We start from the raw sequence: 20318 nt of genomic DNA, 5'->3' as shown, positions 1-20318 counted from the left end.
TGCAGTAAATCAGGCTGGAAAGGCCCCGTGGAAACAGCCTGCTGTAAGCCTTGCAGTTTGGACTTTCTTCTGTGTCAATGGGGAGCCATAGAAGGCTGCAGAGCCAGAATGGGGCTTCTTCAAAGGAGTACTGTAGGAATATTCATCTGTTTGGGCTAGATGCAAGAGACCAGTTAGTGGGCTAGTACGGTAGTCATCTAGGCATAGAGCCAGGAGGCCAGGGATGACCGTGGCTGCAGAGGGGGCGCTGTTTCTAAAGAAGGGGCAGGAGCTGGTGACTGGTGAGGTCCCATGGAATAATGGGAAGCTAAGAAGGCAGTGGTGCCAGGGACGTGAAGAGAAGCGGGGGTCGGGGGACAGTAACTCTGTCCCGGGATGCTACTAGCTCACAGTCAGGGACGGGGCTGTCAGATTTAGCAAAGAGAATACGGGATGCTTTGTTAAGCTTGAATTTAAACAGCATATACTTTTTTTAGTGTTAAGTACGTCTCATGCACTGTTTGGAAATACTTACACTAAAAAAGTATAGATTGTCTATATGGAATTTGATTCAGCTGAGCATCCCGTATTTTATGTAGCAGAATATCAGCTGGGAGTGTGAAGGGCAGGTCAGGGGCTCAGGACACCAGTGGGGTCTGGAAGTGGAGCCTGGGAGTCGTGGCCTGGGCTGGGGAGTGGTCTGGGGAGCTGGTGGAGCTCAGAGAAAAGGGACATGTGCGCACGCACGCACACACAGAACTCTCAGGATACGTGGTGCCTCGAGGCCACTGCTGGCTTGTATATCATTGGTGAAATTTTGTAAAAAAGCACTCTTTCCTTAATGCTTCTATGGTAAAATAATGGAAATCTACTGGTAACGTTTACATAGGACACTTGACTGCCATCTGCTGGGAAGTGGTGGGAATTCAGGTTCTCACCTGAATGGTGCCCTTGGACTCGGTACCCTTGTGCGTGCTTTGGCTCCAGTACTATGGGTCTCTCATGTGGGGGCCTGGCCCCGGTTTTGCAGGCTGCCCTGGAGGCCACAGGGCTGGGGAAACGTGGCACCCAGAGCCCTGTGTCATCTGCACCTGCCAGGTAAGGGAATCAGAGCCCAGCCCCGATGCACATCCCTGATGCTCAGCGTACCCCGCCCTGGCAGTGCCAAACCCAGCCTGGGGGCAGGACAGAGCTGATGCCATCCCCCTGCCCCAGAAATTGAGGCTGCAGCCTGCTGGGCACACTAGGCCAGCAGAGTAACTCAGCTTGGGCAGTGGAGAGGGAGGGAGGGCTCAGTATCCGCCTTGCAGGCTGGGACCGTGCGGTGCCAGGGACCCTCGTGCTCGGAGCTCAACTGCCTGGAGAGCTACACCCCTCCTGGGGAGTGCTGCCCTGTCTGCCGGCCAGGTGACGTCCTGCCCCGCCCCAGCACTCCATCCCCCAGACCCCCTGTCGGTCCAGTACCTGTTCGGGGTCATGCCCTGCCTTGGGTGATGTCCCTTTGCCCTGCTGTCTGCTGACCTGTCATCCTGGCAACCCTCCCCAGGCTGTGAATATGAGGGCCACTCCTACGAAGAGGGGGCCAACTTCTTGTCAAGCTCCAACCCTTGTCTCCAATGCTCCTGCCTGGTGAGTGCCCGCCCCCAACTTGGTCCAGGCCCTGCTCCTCCTTATTCACCTCCTGCCCCTACCCTGGGCCACACCTGCTGCTCTTTCATCCCCTCACGAACCTTCCAAGACCTGCTGCCGGTGAGGTTCCCCTCCCTCCTGGCCCTGCGGCCCATCCCCTAAGGGTGTCAGACTCCTGCCCACCCCGCCCTCTCTGGGAGCCAGCCCCAGGCCTGGCTGCTTCTCACAGCTCTCGGTGCGTTACAGAGCGGCCTGGTTCGCTGCATACCCCTGAGGTGTCCGCCCAACCCCTGCCCTGAGCCGGTTCCCAGGCCCGGGCACTGCTGCCCAACCTGCCAAGGTAAGAGGCTGCCACGCCATTTCTTCCACTCCGGAGCCCATTCTGCTGGCCCGGACCTGGGGGGTTTGCTCAGTCGGGGAGCAATGCCCCGTCAAACTGGCTCCAGAGATGAGGTGCTTGGGCTCGCATTCTGCCCTTGCCACGTCATGGCTGCGTGCCTCTCAGGGAGCTACTCTGTGCCTCAGTTCCCCATTTGTGAGCTGTGGATGATGACATTCTGTACCCTGATAAATGTTGACCACCATTACCCACTCTGTGCACAGAAGACACAGGCGGGCCATCCGGGCGGACCCCTAGAGGGGGACGCCGAGTCGCACAACAGTACTATGGCAAAGGCAGGCTGAGAAGCAGGTGCCAGGCACTGCGGAAACTCAGAGGAAGGAGACCCAGTCCAGCCTGGACACAGGAAGGAGAGTATCCTGGAGACAGCGTGTTCTGGGTGAACCCTGAGGATGGAGAGCAGTTAGCTAGGTGACAGGCAGAATAAGCCAGAGGGCATTCCAGGAAGAGAGGACAGAGGCGTGGGACAGACAGTGTGAGGCAGGTGTGTTAGGCGGGAAGCTGCAAGCACGCACCAATGGCCAAAGCCTGTGGTGAGAGCTGAGGGCCGCCCAAGCCAGAGCAGGGGGAGGTGGGCGTGGCCACACTGGGTCCTGGGAGGCCTGGAAGGGCAGGCTAAGGAGCTTGGGTCTTACCCTGTCTGGGCTTTGGGAGCACCCAAGAGTCTAGGCCAAGGCATGACATAGTCTGGTTTGGGCTCAGGAGAGAGCCCCCAGGGGGCAGGGACAGGCTGAGCCGGCAGCTAGGCTGGCTCCCACCGGGCTTCCTTTCTGCCCATCTTCACCCCCACCCCAGGCTGCACAGAAGGTGGCTCTCACTGGGAGCACGGCCAAGAGTGGACTGCCCCTGGGGACCCCTGCCGGATCTGCCAGTGCCTGGTAAGCCCTGCTGCTACTCCACACCCAGGTCCACCATGTTCATTCTTTCATTTCACTGAGCACATCCCATAGGCACTGGGAGGGGACAGAGTTGGAGAAGACCTGATGCTGGGCACTTGGGGCGGGGGGACAGGGCTGTGCCTGTCTGTGTCCCAAGATCTGAGCACGGCAGTTTTCAGCATGGATTTGTGAAGTAACTCAAAGAACTTGCAAGCTCCAGGAGTGAGACAGGGCAGGATAGGAAAGGCAGCAACAGTTCTAGGGAGATTTCCTAGAGACATCGAGAACTGGGCTGTCCAGTCTGTGACCTAATGCGTGTGGCCACTGAGCCCTGGAAATGGGGCCATTCAATCTGACTTGGGCTGGAGCATAAAATACACATGGGATTTTAAAGACTTAGTGTGAAAGAAAGGAATATAAAATATATCATTAATACTCTATGTTGATTGTATCTTGAAATAGCTGTTGGATAGATTGAATTGAATGGAATATCTTAAAAAGTCATTTTATCTGCTTCTATTTTTGTTTTTTATTTTTATTTTTTTCCCTTTCCCCCCCCTTTTTTCCCATTTCTTTCTACTTTTTGAAATTTGACCACCAGAGAAATTTTTTTAAAGATTTTATTTATTGGGGTGCCGGGGTGGTTCAGTGGGTTAAGCCTCTGCCTTTGGCTCAGGTCATGATCTCAGGGTCTTGGGATCGAGCCCCGCATCAGGCTCTCTGCTCAGCAGGGAGCCTGCTTCCCCTTCTCTCTCTCTGCCTGCCTCTCTGCCTGTGATCTCTGTCAAATAAGGTGCCACCCTTATTTATTTATTTGACAGAGAGAGAGAGAGAGAGAGAGAGAGATCAATCACAAGTAGGTAGAGAGACAGGCAGAGAAAGGGGGGAAGCAGGCTCTCCGCTGAGCAGAGAGTCCAATGGGGGCCTCCATCCCCGGACCCTGAGATCATGACCTGAGCCAAGGGCAGAGGCTTAACCTACTGAGCCATCCAGGTGCCCCAACTACTAGAGAATTTAAAGGGACTTGTGACTTGTATTATGCTTCTATTGGACAGCACAGATCTAGAAAATCATGGAAGGGGTGGGTTTAGGTCTTTAAAGGGTGAGTAGAATTGAAGCAGGGAGAAATGAGGAAAGACACTCCAGGTGATAGAGACTGAATGTTTGTGTCCCCACCCCCCAAATTCCTATATTGAATCCTAATGGTATTAGGAGGTGGGGCCTTTAGGAGGTATTTAGGTCCTGAGGGTGGCACCTTCATGAATGGGATTAGTGTCCATATAGAAGGGACCCCAGAGAGTTAGCTCCTCCTCTCTTCAGCCACATGAAGACACCGTGAAAAGACAGGTGTCTAGGAACCTGGAAGCAGGTCCTTACCAGACCCTTCTGGCACTTGCTCTTGGACTTCCCAGCCTCCGGAACTATGAGAACCAAATTTCCGCTGTTCATAAGCCCCCCAGCCTATGGGATGCCCCCCCCTCTGTAACCATGTGCTCCCCCTCCCTGCTCACATGGACCACTCTCCCCAACATCTGTGAGAAGAGTGACTGGCTGTCCACTTAAGGGACTGGCAGTATGGAGCCCTAGTGCAGGTGTGAGCTCAAGGGGTGGGATCTGTCTGGGAGGGGCTGTGGTGGAGTAGCGACAGCTGTGGTTGATTGCCAGCTCCCAGAGGTGGGTGTCACACCAGGCTGGGCATCTCATTTCATTCCCATAACAGGCTGTGAGCACAGGACTGTTGTTTTTTTAAGGATTTTATTTGTTTATTTGAGCGAGAAAGAGAGAGAGCACATGCGTGAGAGAGAGCAGGGGGGAGGGGCAGATTCCCTGCTGAGCCGGGAGCCGGATGCAGAACTCAATCTCAGGACCCTGGCATCATGACCTGAACGGAAGGCAGACACTTAACTGAGCCACCCAGGTACCCGAGGACAGAACTATTACTGTCTTTTTTCAGATGGGTAAACTGAGTCACAGAACGCTTCAGTAACGTGATGGGTTATACATCTGTATTGGTTTCCTGGGTTGCTCTCCTTGTGTGTGTGTGTTTGTGTGCACGCACATGTGTGTGTTCAAATTTCCTCTTTTTACAAAGACATAGTTCCTGGAGCGACCACCCCACTCCAGTATGACCTCATCTTAACTAATCACATCTGCAATGACCCTGTTTCCAAATAGGCCACATTCTGATGTCCCAGGGGTTAGGACTTCCACATATGAATTTGGGGGGACACAGTTCAACCCATAACAGTGCTTAGTAAGTGGATCGCAGGGACTTGATTGCTGTTCCTGCCCCCTGACGGAGCTCTAACGGCACCTTCCCCTGCCCCCCCCATTGCCCCCTCCCAGGAGGGCCACATTCAGTGCCGCCAGCGAGAGTGTGCCAGCCTGTGCCCGTACCCTGCGCGGCCCCTGCCAGGCACCTGCTGCCCACTGTGCGATGGTGAGTCGGTGAGTGGCGCCTGGTGCAGGGGTGCAGAAAGCTCACGGATGGCCCAGTGCGGTCTCCCACAAAGGCCAGCCAGGACGGGCAGCGGGGAGAACAGCGATCCTGAGAAGGGTCTGAGGCACCGTCTTCCCCAACAGGCTGTTTCCTAAATGGGCGGGAGTACCGCCGCGGAGAGCCAGTGGGCTCTGGAGACCCCTGCTCGCACTGCCGTTGCGCTGTGAGTGTGGCTGCCTGGCAGGGAGGGCCTGGCTCCCGGGCCTGCCTCTCGGACGCTGACCAGGCCCTATTGGCAGAACGGGAGCATCCAGTGCGAGCCTCTGCCCTGCCCTCCTGTGCCCTGCAGACACCCAGGCAGGATCCCTGGGCAGTGCTGCCCAGTGTGTGACGGTGAGCTGGGGGCTTGAGTCACCTGGAGGGAGGCAAGCACTGGCCCCAGGGATGCCCGGGCACAGGGGTTCAAACCTATAGGAAGCCCTTTGGACTACAGTACAGGAGAAATCCTTGAAAAGCCTAAGCTCCTGTCACCCCAGGTGAGGGGCACGTTCTCACCTCGCCTTCTCATGGCAAACTGGGCCCCGGGGTGGGGCCTGATATCCTGGAGGTGGGGGAGCCTGGCGCATCAGGGTGGGCGGTGGACGCCTCCAGGTGGTGTGTGGCTTCACCGTAAGCCTCCTGCTCTGTCCCTACCCCCCATCCTCCTGTCCTCCTGTCCAGGCTGTGAGTACCAGGGACACCAGTATCAGAGTGAGGAGACCTTTAGACTCCAAGAGAGTGGGCGCTGTTTCCGCTGCTCCTGCCAGGTAGCCAGTCCAGCCCTCTCCCACCCCAGATCTGAGTCAGCCCTTGGGGACCCTCAGCCAGCGTCCCTCCTAGGCCGGCGAGGTCTCCTGTGAGGAGCAGGAGTGCCCGGTTGCCCCCTGTGCACTGCCTGCCTCTGGCCCCCAACTCTGCCCAGGTATGTGTGGGGAAGGGGCGAGGGAGGAAAAGCTTCTAAGGAGGGCTGCTTCCAGCCGCCGCAGATGGTAGGGGGGGATTGCCGGGGCCATTTCCCATTCCGGTGTGTGCTCAGAGACTACCATGGGGAGGGCAAAGCCAGGTTCCTGTGGTCTGGGAGGGTCAGGGATGGCTGGAGGTATCCCAGTTGCCCCGGTGACAGCCCCCCTCCCCACTCTGCTGTAGCCTGTGTGCTTGATGGAGAGGAGTTTGCCGAGGGGGTCCAGTGGGAGCCTGATGGTCAGCCCTGCACGGCCTGCTCCTGTCATGATGGCGTGCCCATGTGTGGGGCTGTGCTCTGCTCCCCAGCCCCCTGCCAGCACCCTACCCAGCCCCCTGGTGAGTGCTCCACACCAGTCTGGCTTTCTTCCCCCACCCTCTGCTTTGTCCAGCTCCCCCCACCCCCAGTTTGCTGGGCTCTGATCTGTCTGTCCCACCCAGGTTCTTGCTGCCCCAGCTGTGAGAGCTGCACCTACCATGGCCAAGTATATGCCAATGGGCAAAACTTCACAGACGCAGATAGTCCTTGCCACACCTGCCACTGCGAGGTAGCTCCCCGGGTTCGCCGCTGCCCTGCTGAGCCCCTCCTGGGGCCCACCCCCATTGCCCTCTCCCCTGCTCCCAGGAGGGGACTGTGAGGTGCTCCTTGGTTGACTGCCCTCCCACAACTTGTGCCAGGCCCCAGAGTGGACCCGGCCAGTGCTGTCCCAGGTGCCCAGGTATGTGCTTCTTGCACCTGGGGGCCCTAGACCCAGCTCTCCCGTGACCCCCTGGGCTCACCAGATACCTTAGAAAGCAACCACCTTTGGAATTGTTTCCAGCCGGACACAGCTTGGAACTCTCTGGAACTCACAGAGTATGGGCGGGAGGGAGAGTAGAGATTTGTTTCTCCCTTTGTGCTACTCCAGGACCCGTCCCTCCCATTATGTATGCCCTCTTCCTATCCCCCGCAACCAGTCAGGTATATTTGCATATCTTTCTGTATAAAGCAGGTTCATGCCACAAACATTTGGGTCTGGCATGTGGAGTTTGGGTGCTGGCGTGCCACGTTCCCCGGATCTGCCCCGGTGGAGGGTCTGTGCCAGGGTGCGTCTCACAAACACACACACTTGCAAGCATGAGCTCCCCGGCTCTTCCCTCTCAGAGGCAGGTAAATGGGCTCAAATACACACACATACACACACACACACACATGCACACACACACACACACACACACGTGTGCCCACGCACACATAGGGTGTGCTCAGAGAGATACCCACACCCGCCTACATGGACCCCTCCTCCACTCTCTTGGGGCTTCCTCTTGGCCTTGCCTCAGTGGCTCTGGACTCCAAGGGCTGCCAGCGCAGCTCTAGAACTGTCAGCCTCTACTGTGCCCCTTCCCCTGCCCCCATGCTCAGACTGCATCCTGGAGGAACAAGTATTTGTGGACGGAGAGAGCTTCTCCCATCCCCGAGACCCCTGCCAAGAGTGCCAGTGTCGGGAAGGCCATGCCCGTTGCCAGCCTCGGGCCTGCCCCCCTGCCCCCTGTGCCCACCCACTGCCTGGTTCCTGCTGCCAGAGCAACTGCAACGGTGAGGTGGAGGGGATAGGGAAAGGGGGGGGTGGGGGGTGGTCTCCTGGGATGGCTTGGTCCCATCTGTGGGCTTTTAGGGGCATACCCGGGGAGGATCAGGGCCCCTCCCGTTACTATAGCTGCCCCTTCCCCCAGGCTGTGCCTTTGGTGGGAAAGAGTACCCCAATGGAGCCGACTTCCCCCACCCCTCTGACCCCTGCCGGCAGTGTCGCTGTCTGGTGAGTCTGTCCCCGTGGGAGGAGGCGTCCCAAGGAGGGGGATCTCCTCTGCCCGCCACCGCTAAGCAGCCCTGTGCCGTGGCCCCCCTGTTGCAGGGCGGCAGCGTGCAGTGCCTCGCCCGCCACTGCCCTCCGCTGCCCTGTCCAGAGCCGGTCCTGCTGCCCGACGAGTGCTGCCCCCAGTGCCCCGGTAGGCGTGGCCCTTGGGCAGATCTGCCCGGCAGAGAGCGGGGAGGCTCCGCAGCCTCCCCCTGGACCCCTGACACGCTCTTCTCTTGCTCAGCCGCCTCCTCAGGCTGCCCGCGGCCGGGGGGCGGGGTCCCTGCCCGCCACCTGGAGCACTTCTCCCTGCCCGAAGACCCCTGCCGCCGCTGCCTCTGCCTCTACGGCTCCGTGTCCTGCCAGCGGCTGCCCTGCCCACCTGCGCCCTGCGCCCACCCACGCCAGGGACCCTGCTGCCCCTCCTGCGATGGTAACGCCCCAGCGGCGCCCCCAGTGCCACCACCTCCCCCCCCACGCGCCCCCTGCTCCTTCCCACTCTGCCCCAGACCCTCTCTTGCGCCCTCTAGTCCGCAGCACCCTCTCTCCAGCCCCTGACGCTGGGCGGTCCCAATTCTCCTCCTTCCAAGCCCAGCCCTCCCACCTCCTGGTTCCCACTAAGAATTGGGGAGACAGTGCCCGGTCCGCAGGGCCTGGGAGGCTGTGGGCCTGGCAGACAGCCTCCCGCTCCTGCCCTCCTCGCCTGCCCCCCCTAGGCTGCCTGTACCAGGGGAAGGAGTTTGCCAGCGGGGAGCGCTTCCCCTCACCCAGCGCTGCGTGCCACGTCTGCCTCTGCTGGGAGGGCAGCGTCCGCTGCGAACCCAGGGCCTGTGCCCCTGCTCAGTGCCCCTTTCCTGCCAGGGGTGACTGCTGCCCTGTCTGTGAAGGTGAGGGGCAGGGGACTATGGGTATGAGGGGCTGGGAGGGCGGGGTCAGCATCACCTTTACTGCCCACCGTGCATCCACAACATCTATCACATAATAATGAACCCTGGACTAAAACCTGGAGTTGCTCCTACCACTGCTGCCATTTGGCTGTGTGACCCTGGACAAGTTACATAACCTCTTCGGACCTCTTTTTTTTTTTTTTTTTATTAAAAATGCATTTTAAAAATGTGCATTTTTGTAAGATACATATAACGTAAAATTCACTACCTTAACCATATTTTTTTTTAGATTTTATTTATTTATTTGACAGACAGAGGTCACAAGTAGGCAGAGAGGCAGGCAGAGAGAGAGAGGAGGAAGCAGGCTCCCTGCTGAGCAGAGAGCCCGATGTGGGGCTCAATCCCAGGACCCCGGGATCATGACCTGAGCCAAAGGCAGAGGCTTTAACCCACTGAGCCACCCAGGTGCCCCTACCTTAACCATTTTTAAGTGTAACTCTATCTTTAGTTCCTGTAAACAAGAGAGGGTTGAACAAAACCCAGTTCCCCAGTCTTTGGTCACCCTTGTACTATCTTAGCAGTGTTGTTACAGACACTCTACCACCTGTAATTTTATTCAGGTAACTATTTTTCTTTTTTTTTTTTTTTAATTTTATTTATTTGAGAGCAAGAACAGTAGTCGGAGGGAGGAGCAGAAGGAGGAGAAGCAAACTCCCTGCTGAGCAGGGACCCCCCCACACCCCCCCAAACCCCCAACCCCCATCCCCCCACCCCCCCACCCCCCCACCCCCCACCCCCGTTGCGGGGCTCGATCCAGGGATTCCAGGATCATGACCTGAGGCAAAGACAAACGCTTAAACAACTGAGCCACCCAGGCACCCCAAAGAACTTTTTTCAAATCAACTTTTAAATTTAAATCTTTTTATAAAGGAGTCTTTATAGCATACTGTAAATGAATTCGATTTGCCAGGAATGAAGGTGACCATAAATATTAATGCAGTTAAAAATAAAACATTAAATTTGAGTCTGACACTTGCCTGCCAAGGCTTTGAGACTCAGACACGCCTCTTTTTCTTTTTTCTTTTCTTTTTTTTTTTTTTTTCCTGTTAAGTCTATTTTTTTCTTTACAGCAATTTTAGGTTCACAGCAAAAGTGAGAGAAGGGTACAGAGGTTTCCCATGTCCCCCTGTCCCCGTACCTGCACAGCCTCCCACATGCCCCCACTGGAGGGGGGCATTTTACGAGCCAACACTGATACATTATGACCTGAAGAGCCCCTTCTTTTTAAAAAAAGGTGGTCAGCAAGAGTCGGAGAGCTGCGTGGGTCAGGCTGCCACCGCTCTGGGACACCCTCCCCGTCCCTGATTAATCAGAGGGCTGGCACCACATCTCCTGAGCCATCTTGGGCTCTCTCCAGCTCTCCTCGGCTTGGGGACGGACGTTGGTGCCTTCTGGCTGGGCAGGGGCCTGCTGAGTGTTTCTCTCTGGGGACAGATTCTGTGTGGGTCTTTCCCGATAGACTAGACGGCAGGCTGAACGGGAGGAAGTCTGCCCTTGGACCAGTTCCTCCACCCCAGACCCCTCTGCCCCCCTTCCCCTGCCTGGCTCGAGCCCTCCCCTCACCCCAGCTCAGGCCCAAGCAGGGAACTGGACCACTGCTCACCTCTTACCCTTTCTGCCCTCTGCCCTCCCCCTCGCCATCCTCTCTTGAAGGCTGTGAGTATCTGGGGGAGACCTACCTGAGCAGCCAGGAGTTCCCAGATCCCCGAGAGCCCTGCAATCTGTGTACTTGCCTCGGAGGCTTCGTGACATGTGGCCGCCGGCCCTGCGAGCCCCTGGGCTGCAGCCACCCACTCACTCCGGCTGGACATTGCTGCCCGACCTGCCAGGGTAGGACAGCACCTGCCCTCCCTGCCCCTTCTGGGGCTCCCAGGGGCCCCGTCACCAGGCCTTGCCACCATCACCCCTGTCCTGAGAGAGCCACAAGGCAAACCCACATGCTGTGCTCTCCTCAAACCACGCCTGTGCCCTCCTGTCTGTCCCTGCTATTCCCTAAGACTCACGGTTGTGCTCATCAAATAACTGGGCCTCGTGCTTCCAGAACTTCCTGCTCTTAAACTGTCTCACTGCCTTCCTAAAATGGCACATTACTAGACTCGGACCCATTCGATGGCTCCCAGGCCCTTGAGTCAGCAGTCCTGAGAGGCAGCTTCCTTCCCTCCTGGCTTCTTTTGGCCACGATCCTGACTGAGCCCGGCCCACCTCTAGCCTTCATTTCCAGGAGTGCCTGTTCCTCACCTCGTCTTCCCGCGGACCCCACAGACGGCAGCTTGCCCACCATCTTTGACCCCAGCTCCAGTCCTCTCCCCCTTCACACCTGCGGGGGTCCCCACTTGCAGCTAGCCAGGGGCTGTCCTCCCACCGTCCCCTCATGGGCCATGGCAGGCCGCACTTGCCGTCTCCCCCAGCCAAGGCAGAGGTCCCCGGGCCCAGCCACGCAAGGCCATGGGGGACTGGGCTGATGGCCACTCTTTGGCTGCGCTTCCTGCCCTGCCAGGATGTCTCTATCATGGAGTCACTGCAGCCCCTGGAGAGACCCTTCCTGACCCGCTTGACCCCGGCTGTTCCCTCTGCACCTGCCAGGTGAGGTGGCCTATTGGAAACCTGTAACCTTTCATCGCTTAGTCCTCCTCTCTGGCCAGGAAGACCTTGTTTCAGCCCACCCACCCCACTGTCTCCCAGGGGTACCATCTGGTGGAAGAGGATTGGATTCGGGTCTCCCGGGCCAAGGGAGGGGGGCTGGAGCCTGGCAGGCTCAGTAGGGACACCCTACCCTGGGGCAATGTGTAGCCTGTTTGGAGGTGGTGACGACATGGAGTCAAGAAGCAGCAGTGTGACCTCTCTCCTTCAGGAAGGTTCCGTGCAGTGCCAGAAGAAGCCCTGTCCTCCAGCTCTCTGCCCCCATCCCTCTCCAGGACCCTGCTTCTGCCCAGTTTGCCACAGTGAGCTGCTTTCCACATGCCCTGCTCCCTGCTCATTCCCCTCCCCTCCCCCCTGCCTCTGTCCGCCAGGCCTGTGGTTGGACAGGGCGAGCTGGCACAGCCCCTCACCCAGGAAATGTGTTTTCCACAGGCTGCTTCTCCCAGGGCCAGGAGCACCAGGACGGGGAAGAGTTCGGGGGGCCCCCAGGCAGCTGTGAGTGGTGTCGGTGTCAGGTATGGTAGGGAGGGGGCAGAGTGGGGTAGGGCGGGGACAGGGCCACAGTGCCTCTGGGGCACCTGGCCTAGAGGGCGTCTCCTGCAGGCCGGCCAGGTCAGCTGCGCGCGGCTGCCGTGCCCTCCTCTGTCCTGCCCGCTCCAGGTCACGGAGCCGGGCAGCTGCTGCCCTCGATGCAGAGGTATGCCTGGCCCCATGGGGCTGTCCCTTTGTTTCGCCCCTGGCCCCATGCCCTGTATCCACCCCACCTTCCTCTCTTAGCTCTCCCCTGGCCACCCCCTCCCTGTCCACACCACCTGGCCCTCTCACGCCCTGGCTCTGGAGCGCTCCTCCTTGCCGGTCTTCAGTTCTTCCTACCTCTCCCTGCCCCTGGCCCGCCAAGACCATTACCCCTCAAAACTGCCCCCTTCCTCACCACACTCTGGTCATCATCATCATAACGACTATTCACATTTGCTGAGCACATCCCATCTGAGCTCAGCACTCGACACATATCTCATTTAACCCACACACTATCAGATAGGTACTGTTATGATTCCCATTTTACAGATGAGAAAACTGAGGTACAGAGAGGTAAACATAACTTGTCTGTAGTCATGCAGCTAGTAAGTAAGTGGTAGTCAGGATTTGCGTCTGAGCCATCTGGTTCCATATTGTTAACCTGGGGCACATGCTTAGTGATGGAGCCTTTCATTCTTTCTGCATGCACTTATTACACACCTACTGCATGCCAACTGCCATTGCTGGTACTGGTCTACTATTCATTGTAACCCTTGGTCTAGAAAGCAGGCAGACATGGAATGGGATTAAGAACCCAGGTTCTGGCCCTCAGCCAGGGTCCTTCCCCGCCACCATGCACAAGAGCTCTGTCCCAGGCCACCTTCTCACCTCCTCCCTGAAGGTCCCGCTCCTGGCAGCCACATGCCCTGCCGAGCACCCAGGGTTGGGGGGACAAGGGCATACTGGCAGAACCAGAACTCAGAGCTCACCCATGCCCACCTGGGACACAGGCTGCCTGGCTGGTGGGGAGGAGCACCCTGAAGGCAGTAGCTGGGTGGACCCGCAGAGCCCCTGCTCCTCCTGCATGTGTCATGATGGCGTCGTGACCTGTGCCCGCCTCCAGTGTGTCAGCTCCTGCGCCCGGCCCCACCAAGGGCTCAATGACTGCTGCCCTCGATGCTCTGGTACTGGGAACCTGGGGCCAGCGTGGGGGAGGCAAGGAGGCAGCACCTGGTCCGCATCTCCCTCCGGGGCTGGGCAGCAGAGCCGGGCTGTTCTAGAAGTGGCCCCCATTCTTGCACACTCTCCAGTCCCTGGAGCTGGGGGTCACTGCAGGGAGAGAGAACCCCACCCCCTGGTGTTCCTGCCAACCTAAAGGCTCCCTGGTCTTGTTCTGCTCCTACCCTCCCCGCCCCCCCGCCCCGCCCCAGACTGTGAGCATAAGGGCCGCAAGTATGAACCAGGGGAGAGCTTCCAGCCTGGGGCAGACCCCTGTGAAGTGTGCATCTGTGAGGTGGGTGACGGCAACGCTGAGGGGTGGGGAAGCCTGGACCCTGGGGGGCACAAACACTATGAGGGTCAGAGAGAGGATTGTGCCTCTGTGGCCAGGAGGAGAGGCAGGACTTGGGGTGAAGTGAAGAGCTAAGCGGGGCCAGGAAGTGTGGGTGGGGCAGCACTGAGTGGGGATGTGGGGATGTGGGGCTGGGGGCAGTGGGAAGGCCCTCCTGGCTGGAGGGTAGTGTGGGTGTGTATGGGAGGTAGGGGGAGACACCTGGGAAGCGGTTGTGGGGGGATGTTAGAGAATTCCATGTGAAAGTAATGGTGAGCAGACATATGACATCCCATGTCTGGAGACCTGGCAGGGAGGGGGGAGAATAGCATGAAAGTACGGGAGGATCCGTGGTCACATCAAGGGTCAGGCCTGAGTAACTGGCAAGAGAAGGGGACATCACCTCTGGGTTAGGGCTCAGGGTGAGAAGCAACCTGGGGAGACGGTCAGTCTCTGCAGACGGGAGTTTAATCGCCCAAGACGTATCCAGGGGGAGGTGCAGCAGGCAGATGGAAGAGCCTGGAGTCCAGAGGGAAAAGGGTGCGTCTCGGCTGCCAGGGCCTGGGACCCACCCCATTTGCTCACTCATTTTTGTAGCTGCAGCCTGAGGGACCCCCCAGCATTCAGTGTCATCGACGGCAGTGTCCCAGCCTGGTGGGCTGTCCCACCAGCCAGCTCCTGCCCCCTGGGCCCCAGCACTGCTGCCCCACCTGTGCCCGTGAGTCCCTGGATATGGGGGTAAAAAAGAGGGTAGGACGGCCACCCCCAGAGTGACACTGGAAGAACCAGTCTGCTCTCCTCGGCAGCCCCAGCCTTCACCCTTTCTTGAGTCTGATGGACTTACGGAAGCCCATGCACTGGCCAGGCAGCCCCCAGGGAGAACTGGGGATCCTTGACTGAAGCCACACACAGTTTATGGGGCCTCTTGCCCAGCAAGTGGCGCTGTGGGGTGAGACTTGCCCTCCTCTGGCTTCTTTTTTTTTTTTTTTTTTAATTAATTAATTAATTAATTTGACAGAGAGAGAGATCACAAGTAGGCAGAGAGGCAGGCAGAGAGAGAGGGAGAGAGAGAGACGGAAGCAGGCTCCCTGCTAAGCAGAGAGCCCGATGCGGGACTCGATCCTAGGACCCTGAGATCGTGACCTGAGCCGGAGGCAGAGGCTTAGCCCACTGAGCCACCCAGGTGCCCCCTTCCTCTGGCTTCTTGAGAGCACCAACTGGAGACCAGAGGGGCTACAGAGGTGGGGAGTTGTTCTTACCAACACTTGCTAGGATGTGCTTCAGGGAAGGAGAAGAGGACTGACATTATTATGCTAGACACTGTACATGGTGCTTTGAATAAACAGTATCCCATTTAATTCTCGGTTGCCCAGTGAGAGGTATTGTTGTTCCCTTTTACAGATGAGAAAACAGAGGTTTTCTCATCTGTAAAATGCTGAATCTAATGCTGAAGCCAGGATTAGAACCTGGAGTACCTACCTGGCTCTCTGGGCTTCCTTGTGCCATTTTCGCCAGGAGACATAAAAGGAAGTAGCAGAGGGAGCCGGGGAGGCATCCTGATGGTCCTTAGGGACCTCGGGCTAAGGAAACCACGCCCTGTCCACTTCCAGGCGCTCCACTCTAGTTAATGTTCTTTTTAAAAAGTCTAAACTTTTTTTTTGCTGACCCCAGAAGAAAGAGGACTTCTCTTAGACTCAGGGTGCTGGGGATAGAACTATGCCCTAGGCCTAAGATGTCTGGGGACACAGTGGGTAGGTGGGCTTTTGCCCCCTGCTGCCCCCTTCTCCCCCCAACACGGAGTTCTTGTCTTCACAGAGGCGCTGAGTAACTGCACAGAAAGCCTGCTGGGCTCTGAGTTGGCCCCGCCTGACGCTTGCTACACCTGCCAGTGCCAGGTGAGCCCTTCTGCCTCGGAGACTCCCAAAGCTCTCTCTTCCTCCTCTGTAAGCTGTGGCAGCGCCCCCCTGCCCTGCAGCAGCTCCAGGCTCCCCACTCATCCCAACATCCACCCACTTGTCTGGGACATCATACCTGGCCTAGGCCTGCTCCCAATGACACCATGCTCCCTCCCTGCTGATCTCTGCCGGTGGTGGTCACACGCCCTTCCACAGGACCTGACATGGCTCTGCGTTCACCGGGCCTGTCCCGAGCTCAGCTGTCCCCTGTCAGAGCGCCATACCCCCCCTGGGAGCTGCTGCCCCATGTGCCGAGGTAAGTGCCAGCCTTGACTTGCATCTCTGAGCCTGAACCCAGGGGGTAGCCAGGCAGGGAGGCATCCAAAGGCTTACATGGGCAACCTAGGGTCTATACTCCAAACGCAGGCTTCATTCTTTTGGAGAAATAAAGGGTTACTCATGGGGGTGCAGAAAGCCAAGAAAAGCAGGGAATGAAGTCTGGATTCTCGAGGCCTCACTTGAGACTTGTCGGTGGGCTGAGGGACCCCGGGCCCACTGACCAGGGTTTGCAGTGAGCTGGCAGCTGGCCCATGGGAAGGTTCCAGTCTCTGGCTCTTTGGGCTTCCGGGGCCCTTTCTGCTTCCTGAGCCCTGGGGTAGGGCCTACCATCTAGTAGGTCATCTGGACACTGGTTGAGGAAATCAGCAGCATCAGGGTGCCCGTGGAGGGGTGTGGCACTCCCCTGCTGTGGGCCTTCTGGGTGGGCTCCAGAGAGGAGGATGTAGCTGGAAGGACAGTGCTCCCGCGTCCTCACTTCTTCCTTCTCAGAGTGTGTGGTGGAGGCCGAGGGCCGGAGAGTGGCCGATGGAGAGAGCTGGCAGGACCCCAGCAACCCGTGCATTACGTGCACCTGCCACGTGAGCGGGGATCACCAGGTGGGCAGGGGTGGGGCAGAGGGCCTTAGGGATGGATGGACAGAGGAGTCTCAGGACACTGGACCAGTGAATATGGGGTCTTTGAGGTAATTAGAAAAAGGCGGCCCCTCTGAGCGAGGGCGGGCAGCGGCTGGCGTGTGCTGGGGCAAGGAACTAAGGTTTGATTTCATCCCCCACTTGAACATGACCTGGGTGTTCTTTTGGGGCAGGGGCAGAGAGAAGGGGTGGCTGCCTCAGACTGTGACCCAGAGGGCCTCCAGAAGTGTGAGGCCCAGGGCCCCCAGGTCCTGCAGGAGGTCTTTAGTGCAATGACTTCTCCTCAGGGGGGCCACGTGGAGTGCGACCCGGAGGAGTGCCCCGCCCTCTCCTGCCCGCAGGGCTGGGCGAAGGTGCCAGAGGCCGGCCGCTGCTGTGAGCGATGCCAAGGTGACAGCCAGAGCGACGGCGGGGTTGGGGACGAGCGAGACCCAATGCGAGGGACGGGCAGTTGACCCTACCCCGCTTCTTGTCCCCTCAGCTTCCGCCCAGTCGTGCGCGCACCAGGGCCGGGAGGTGGCCTCCGGGGAGAGCTGGGCGGTGGACGTTTGCACCACCTGCTCCTGCGTGGCCGGCACGGTGCGCTGCCAGAGCCAACGCTGCCCGCCGCTCTCCTGTGGCCCTGTGAGTGCCGCGGTCGAGGGCGGTGGGGTGAGTGGGCACGTGGCACCCACACCCGGGTGAGACCAGGCGGGAGGAAGGAGGCAGGGTTTGGGGAGCGGCCGCCGCGTGGCGGAGCCGGGAGTAGCCGGGGCCGTGCAGTTCCCAGGTGTGGCCACAAGGCGGCGCCCCGAGCCCGCTCACGGTGAGTCCGGAAGCTGAGCGGGAGTCCCTGGAGATTCCCGGGCGCGCCTCGGTCCCGGGCAGTCTCTGCGTGGGGCATGGCGGGGAGGGCGATGTTGCTGACTGGATCTGGGGCTGAGGCCAGGACGAGGCCCCCGCCCTGAGTCCCGGCAGCTGCTGCCCCCGCTGCCTGCCTCGACCCGCCTCTTGCATGGCCTTCGGAGACCCTCATTACCGCACCTTCGACGGCCGCCTGCTGCACTTCCAGGGCAGCTGCAGCTACGTGCTGGCCAAGGACTGCCGCGGAGGGGACTTCAGGTGCGCAGACCCCCGTGCCTCCTCCCTAACTCCCTACACCTGTCCCTGCTGACCCCGGCACCTGGGCCTCTCCCTCCACAGCGTGCACGTGACCAACGCCAACCGGGGCCGGAGGGGTGTGGCCTGGACCCAGGAGGTGGCGGTACAGCTCGGAGACGTGACCGTGGGGCTGCTGCAGGGTAGAGTGGTCACGGTGAGCAGAGCTGATGACCCGGGGAAGGACGGTCCTGCGCCGTACGCCGTCCACTTGTCAGTCCCGAGGCCGCCCCTCCTCCTGCCTCCCTCCTCCAGGTGGACAGGCGCCCCGTGGCCTTGCCCTTCCTGCAGGAGCCGCTGCTGTACGTGGAGCTGCAGAGACGCACCGTGATCCTGCACGCCCAGCCGGGGCTCCAGGTGCCGCTGTCAGGGCCAGTGAGGGTGTGGGAGCTCCCGGCCTGTTCAGGCCTCTCTATCTGGAGAGGCAGTGGGAATACTAGCTAGGGCCAGGGCCAGATCAGGCCAGGAAGGTGAGAAAGTTCTGCTGGATTCTGAGGGGAGGAGAGGAATCATGATCAGACACCCTGGATAGAGTGAAAGGAAATCTGAGCCTAGTTTCTAATCTTGATTCAGCCACCAACACAGTGGGGCACTTAGGTCCCTTCTGGGCCTGTTTTCTCACTGGTTAAAATATATATATATATATATATATATATATATATATATATATATATATATATATATATGTAGATTTTTAGAAGGATGTCAGTTAAGGTCTCCTAGGTGGCTCCTGAGATCCTTCCAACTCCCATGCCAGAGAGTGAATTTCTCCCTGCCTTTGGCAAGAAGTACACTTTGTAAATTCCTAAAAGAAGGCTTGTCTACCCTTGTGATCTGGACTCGAATTGTGCTTTGTTCTCTGTAAGGCCCTAATGCCCATGAGAAAGTGACCCTCTGGAAGCAGGTTTGCATTTCACCAGGGGCCCAGCTCCGTGGGGAGCCTCTCTCCACGCATTCTCCTCCCCTACAGTGTGGAGGGTGCTGACAGTGCCTGGGGCCAGGATGGGGTCCCTACCTTTCCCCACTCCCCAATCCCAGGCTTGCTGCACAGGTGCTGTGGGACGGGCAGTCTCAGGTGGAGGTGAGCGTACCGGGCTCCTACCGGGGCCAGATGTGCGGGCTCTGTGGGAACTTCAATGGCTTTGCCCAGGATGACCTGCAGGGCCCTGAGGGGCTGCTCCTGCCTACAGAGGCTGCCTTTGGGAATAGCTGGCAGGTGAGCGGCACAGGAGCTGGGTGGCTGAGGGAGGCACACTGAGTGGGAGTCTTAGAGCAGCCGGCTTACATGGGAAGTCGGGGGTGGGGGGGACACACCGATGGGTTTGGCAGGATGATTTGGGGGCTTCTGGCCTGTCATGGTGCTGGGGCAGGGGTGGGGGGCAGGACGGCCTGATGAAAGAGGCATCCCCTAAATCCGCAAGCCCTGCCTTGGACTCGCCGGCTATGTGACATTGAATAAATCCCTTACCTGCTCTGGGCCTTGGCTTGTCCTTCTGTAAAATGGGGACAAGGAGAAAGTTGCCAGTACTTCCTTTGCTGTTCCTGTAGGGAGGTTTCTGAAGCTAAACCAAAATATTTGGTGGAAAGTGTTTTGAAGAACGTAGCACACAAAGGTCAGCTGCCAGTGGATGCTGTCCCATCACGGTCACTCTTCCCACCTAGGTCCCAGAAGGGCCGGGACCTAGCCGGCCATGCTTCAAGGGCCGCGAGGTGGATCCGTGCAAGGCATCGGGTTACCGGGCCAGGCGTGAGGCCAACGCCCGGTGTGGGGTGCTGAAGTCCTCCCCATTCAGTCGCTGCCACGCTGTTGTGCCACCGGAGCCCTTTTTCGCCGCCTGCGTGTATGACCTATGTGCCTGTGGCCCCGGCTCTTTGGCCGATGCCTGCCTCTGTGACGCCCTGGAGGCCTACGCCAGCCACTGCCGCCAGGCAGGGGTGACGCCGGCCTGGAGGGGCCCCACACTCTGTGGTGAGGGGCGATGCCCAGTGCGAGTTGGGGAAGAGGGTGGCACAGGGGGCTCAGGTCTGGACGGGGTTAGCAGGTAGCAGGAGGGCCTCATTGCCAGGGGTCCCCCATGACCTTGCCTTCCATTCCACCTGCAGTGGTGGGCTGTCCCCTGGACCGTGGCTTCGTGTTCGATGAGTGTGGCCCGCCCTGTCCCCGTACCTGCTTCAACCAGCACGTTCCCCTGGGAGAGCTGGCGGCCCACTGCGTGAGGCCCTGCGTTCCTGGCTGCCAGTGCCCTGCAGGCCTGGTGGAGCACGAGGCCCACTGTATCTCACCCGAGGCCTGCCCACCTGTCCAACTCACTGGCGACCAGCCCCCCAGACCTCTGCCTAGCCCTGGCCAGTAGCCCTAGGGGTCACACGGAGCCAGGATGATACCAGGACTCCAGAGCCATGGACAGAGGGCCCCATCCAGGCCCCAGGAGCCTGGGCCTGTGGCACACAAAGACCTCAGTGTGTTCAGTAAGAAGTAAAATTGGGGCTCTCCTAAGGCATA

General features: G+C 58.9%; 1 protein-coding gene across 1 annotated transcript in view; it reads left to right on the top strand.

Moving 5' to 3' along the window:
* The window catches only part of KCP (kielin cysteine rich BMP regulator), a 24441-nt gene extending 4123 nt beyond the window's left edge, over positions 1 to 20318 (top strand). Inside the window, 37 exon segments of the mRNA XM_059171808.1 lie at positions 1010 to 1077; positions 1290 to 1386; positions 1526 to 1608; positions 1855 to 1948; positions 2804 to 2886; positions 5233 to 5326; positions 5470 to 5549; positions 5626 to 5719; positions 6047 to 6132; positions 6206 to 6287; positions 6512 to 6664; positions 6767 to 6873; positions 6951 to 7044; positions 7728 to 7901; positions 8039 to 8121; positions 8218 to 8311; positions 8405 to 8593; positions 8877 to 9047; positions 10761 to 10937; positions 11605 to 11690; positions 11959 to 12049; positions 12180 to 12262; positions 12351 to 12444; positions 13274 to 13447; positions 13694 to 13776; positions 14410 to 14530; positions 15628 to 15707; positions 15924 to 16023; positions 16536 to 16624; positions 16966 to 17068; positions 17160 to 17302; positions 17607 to 17779; positions 17861 to 17972; positions 18071 to 18172; positions 18867 to 19031; positions 19478 to 19784; positions 19919 to 20318. Of these exon segments, the coding sequence (XP_059027791.1) occupies positions 1010 to 1077; positions 1290 to 1386; positions 1526 to 1608; positions 1855 to 1948; positions 2804 to 2886; positions 5233 to 5326; positions 5470 to 5549; positions 5626 to 5719; positions 6047 to 6132; positions 6206 to 6287; positions 6512 to 6664; positions 6767 to 6873; positions 6951 to 7044; positions 7728 to 7901; positions 8039 to 8121; positions 8218 to 8311; positions 8405 to 8593; positions 8877 to 9047; positions 10761 to 10937; positions 11605 to 11690; positions 11959 to 12049; positions 12180 to 12262; positions 12351 to 12444; positions 13274 to 13447; positions 13694 to 13776; positions 14410 to 14530; positions 15628 to 15707; positions 15924 to 16023; positions 16536 to 16624; positions 16966 to 17068; positions 17160 to 17302; positions 17607 to 17779; positions 17861 to 17972; positions 18071 to 18172; positions 18867 to 19031; positions 19478 to 19784; positions 19919 to 20169 (4460 nt within the window). The 3' untranslated portion in view covers positions 20170 to 20318.

The sequence above is a fragment of the Mustela lutreola genome, chromosome 4, assembly GCF_030435805.1.
Source record: "Mustela lutreola isolate mMusLut2 chromosome 4, mMusLut2.pri, whole genome shotgun sequence".
NCBI lineage: Eukaryota > Metazoa > Chordata > Mammalia > Carnivora > Mustelidae > Mustela > Mustela lutreola.
This window is presented reverse-complemented; position numbering and strand designations above follow the sequence as displayed.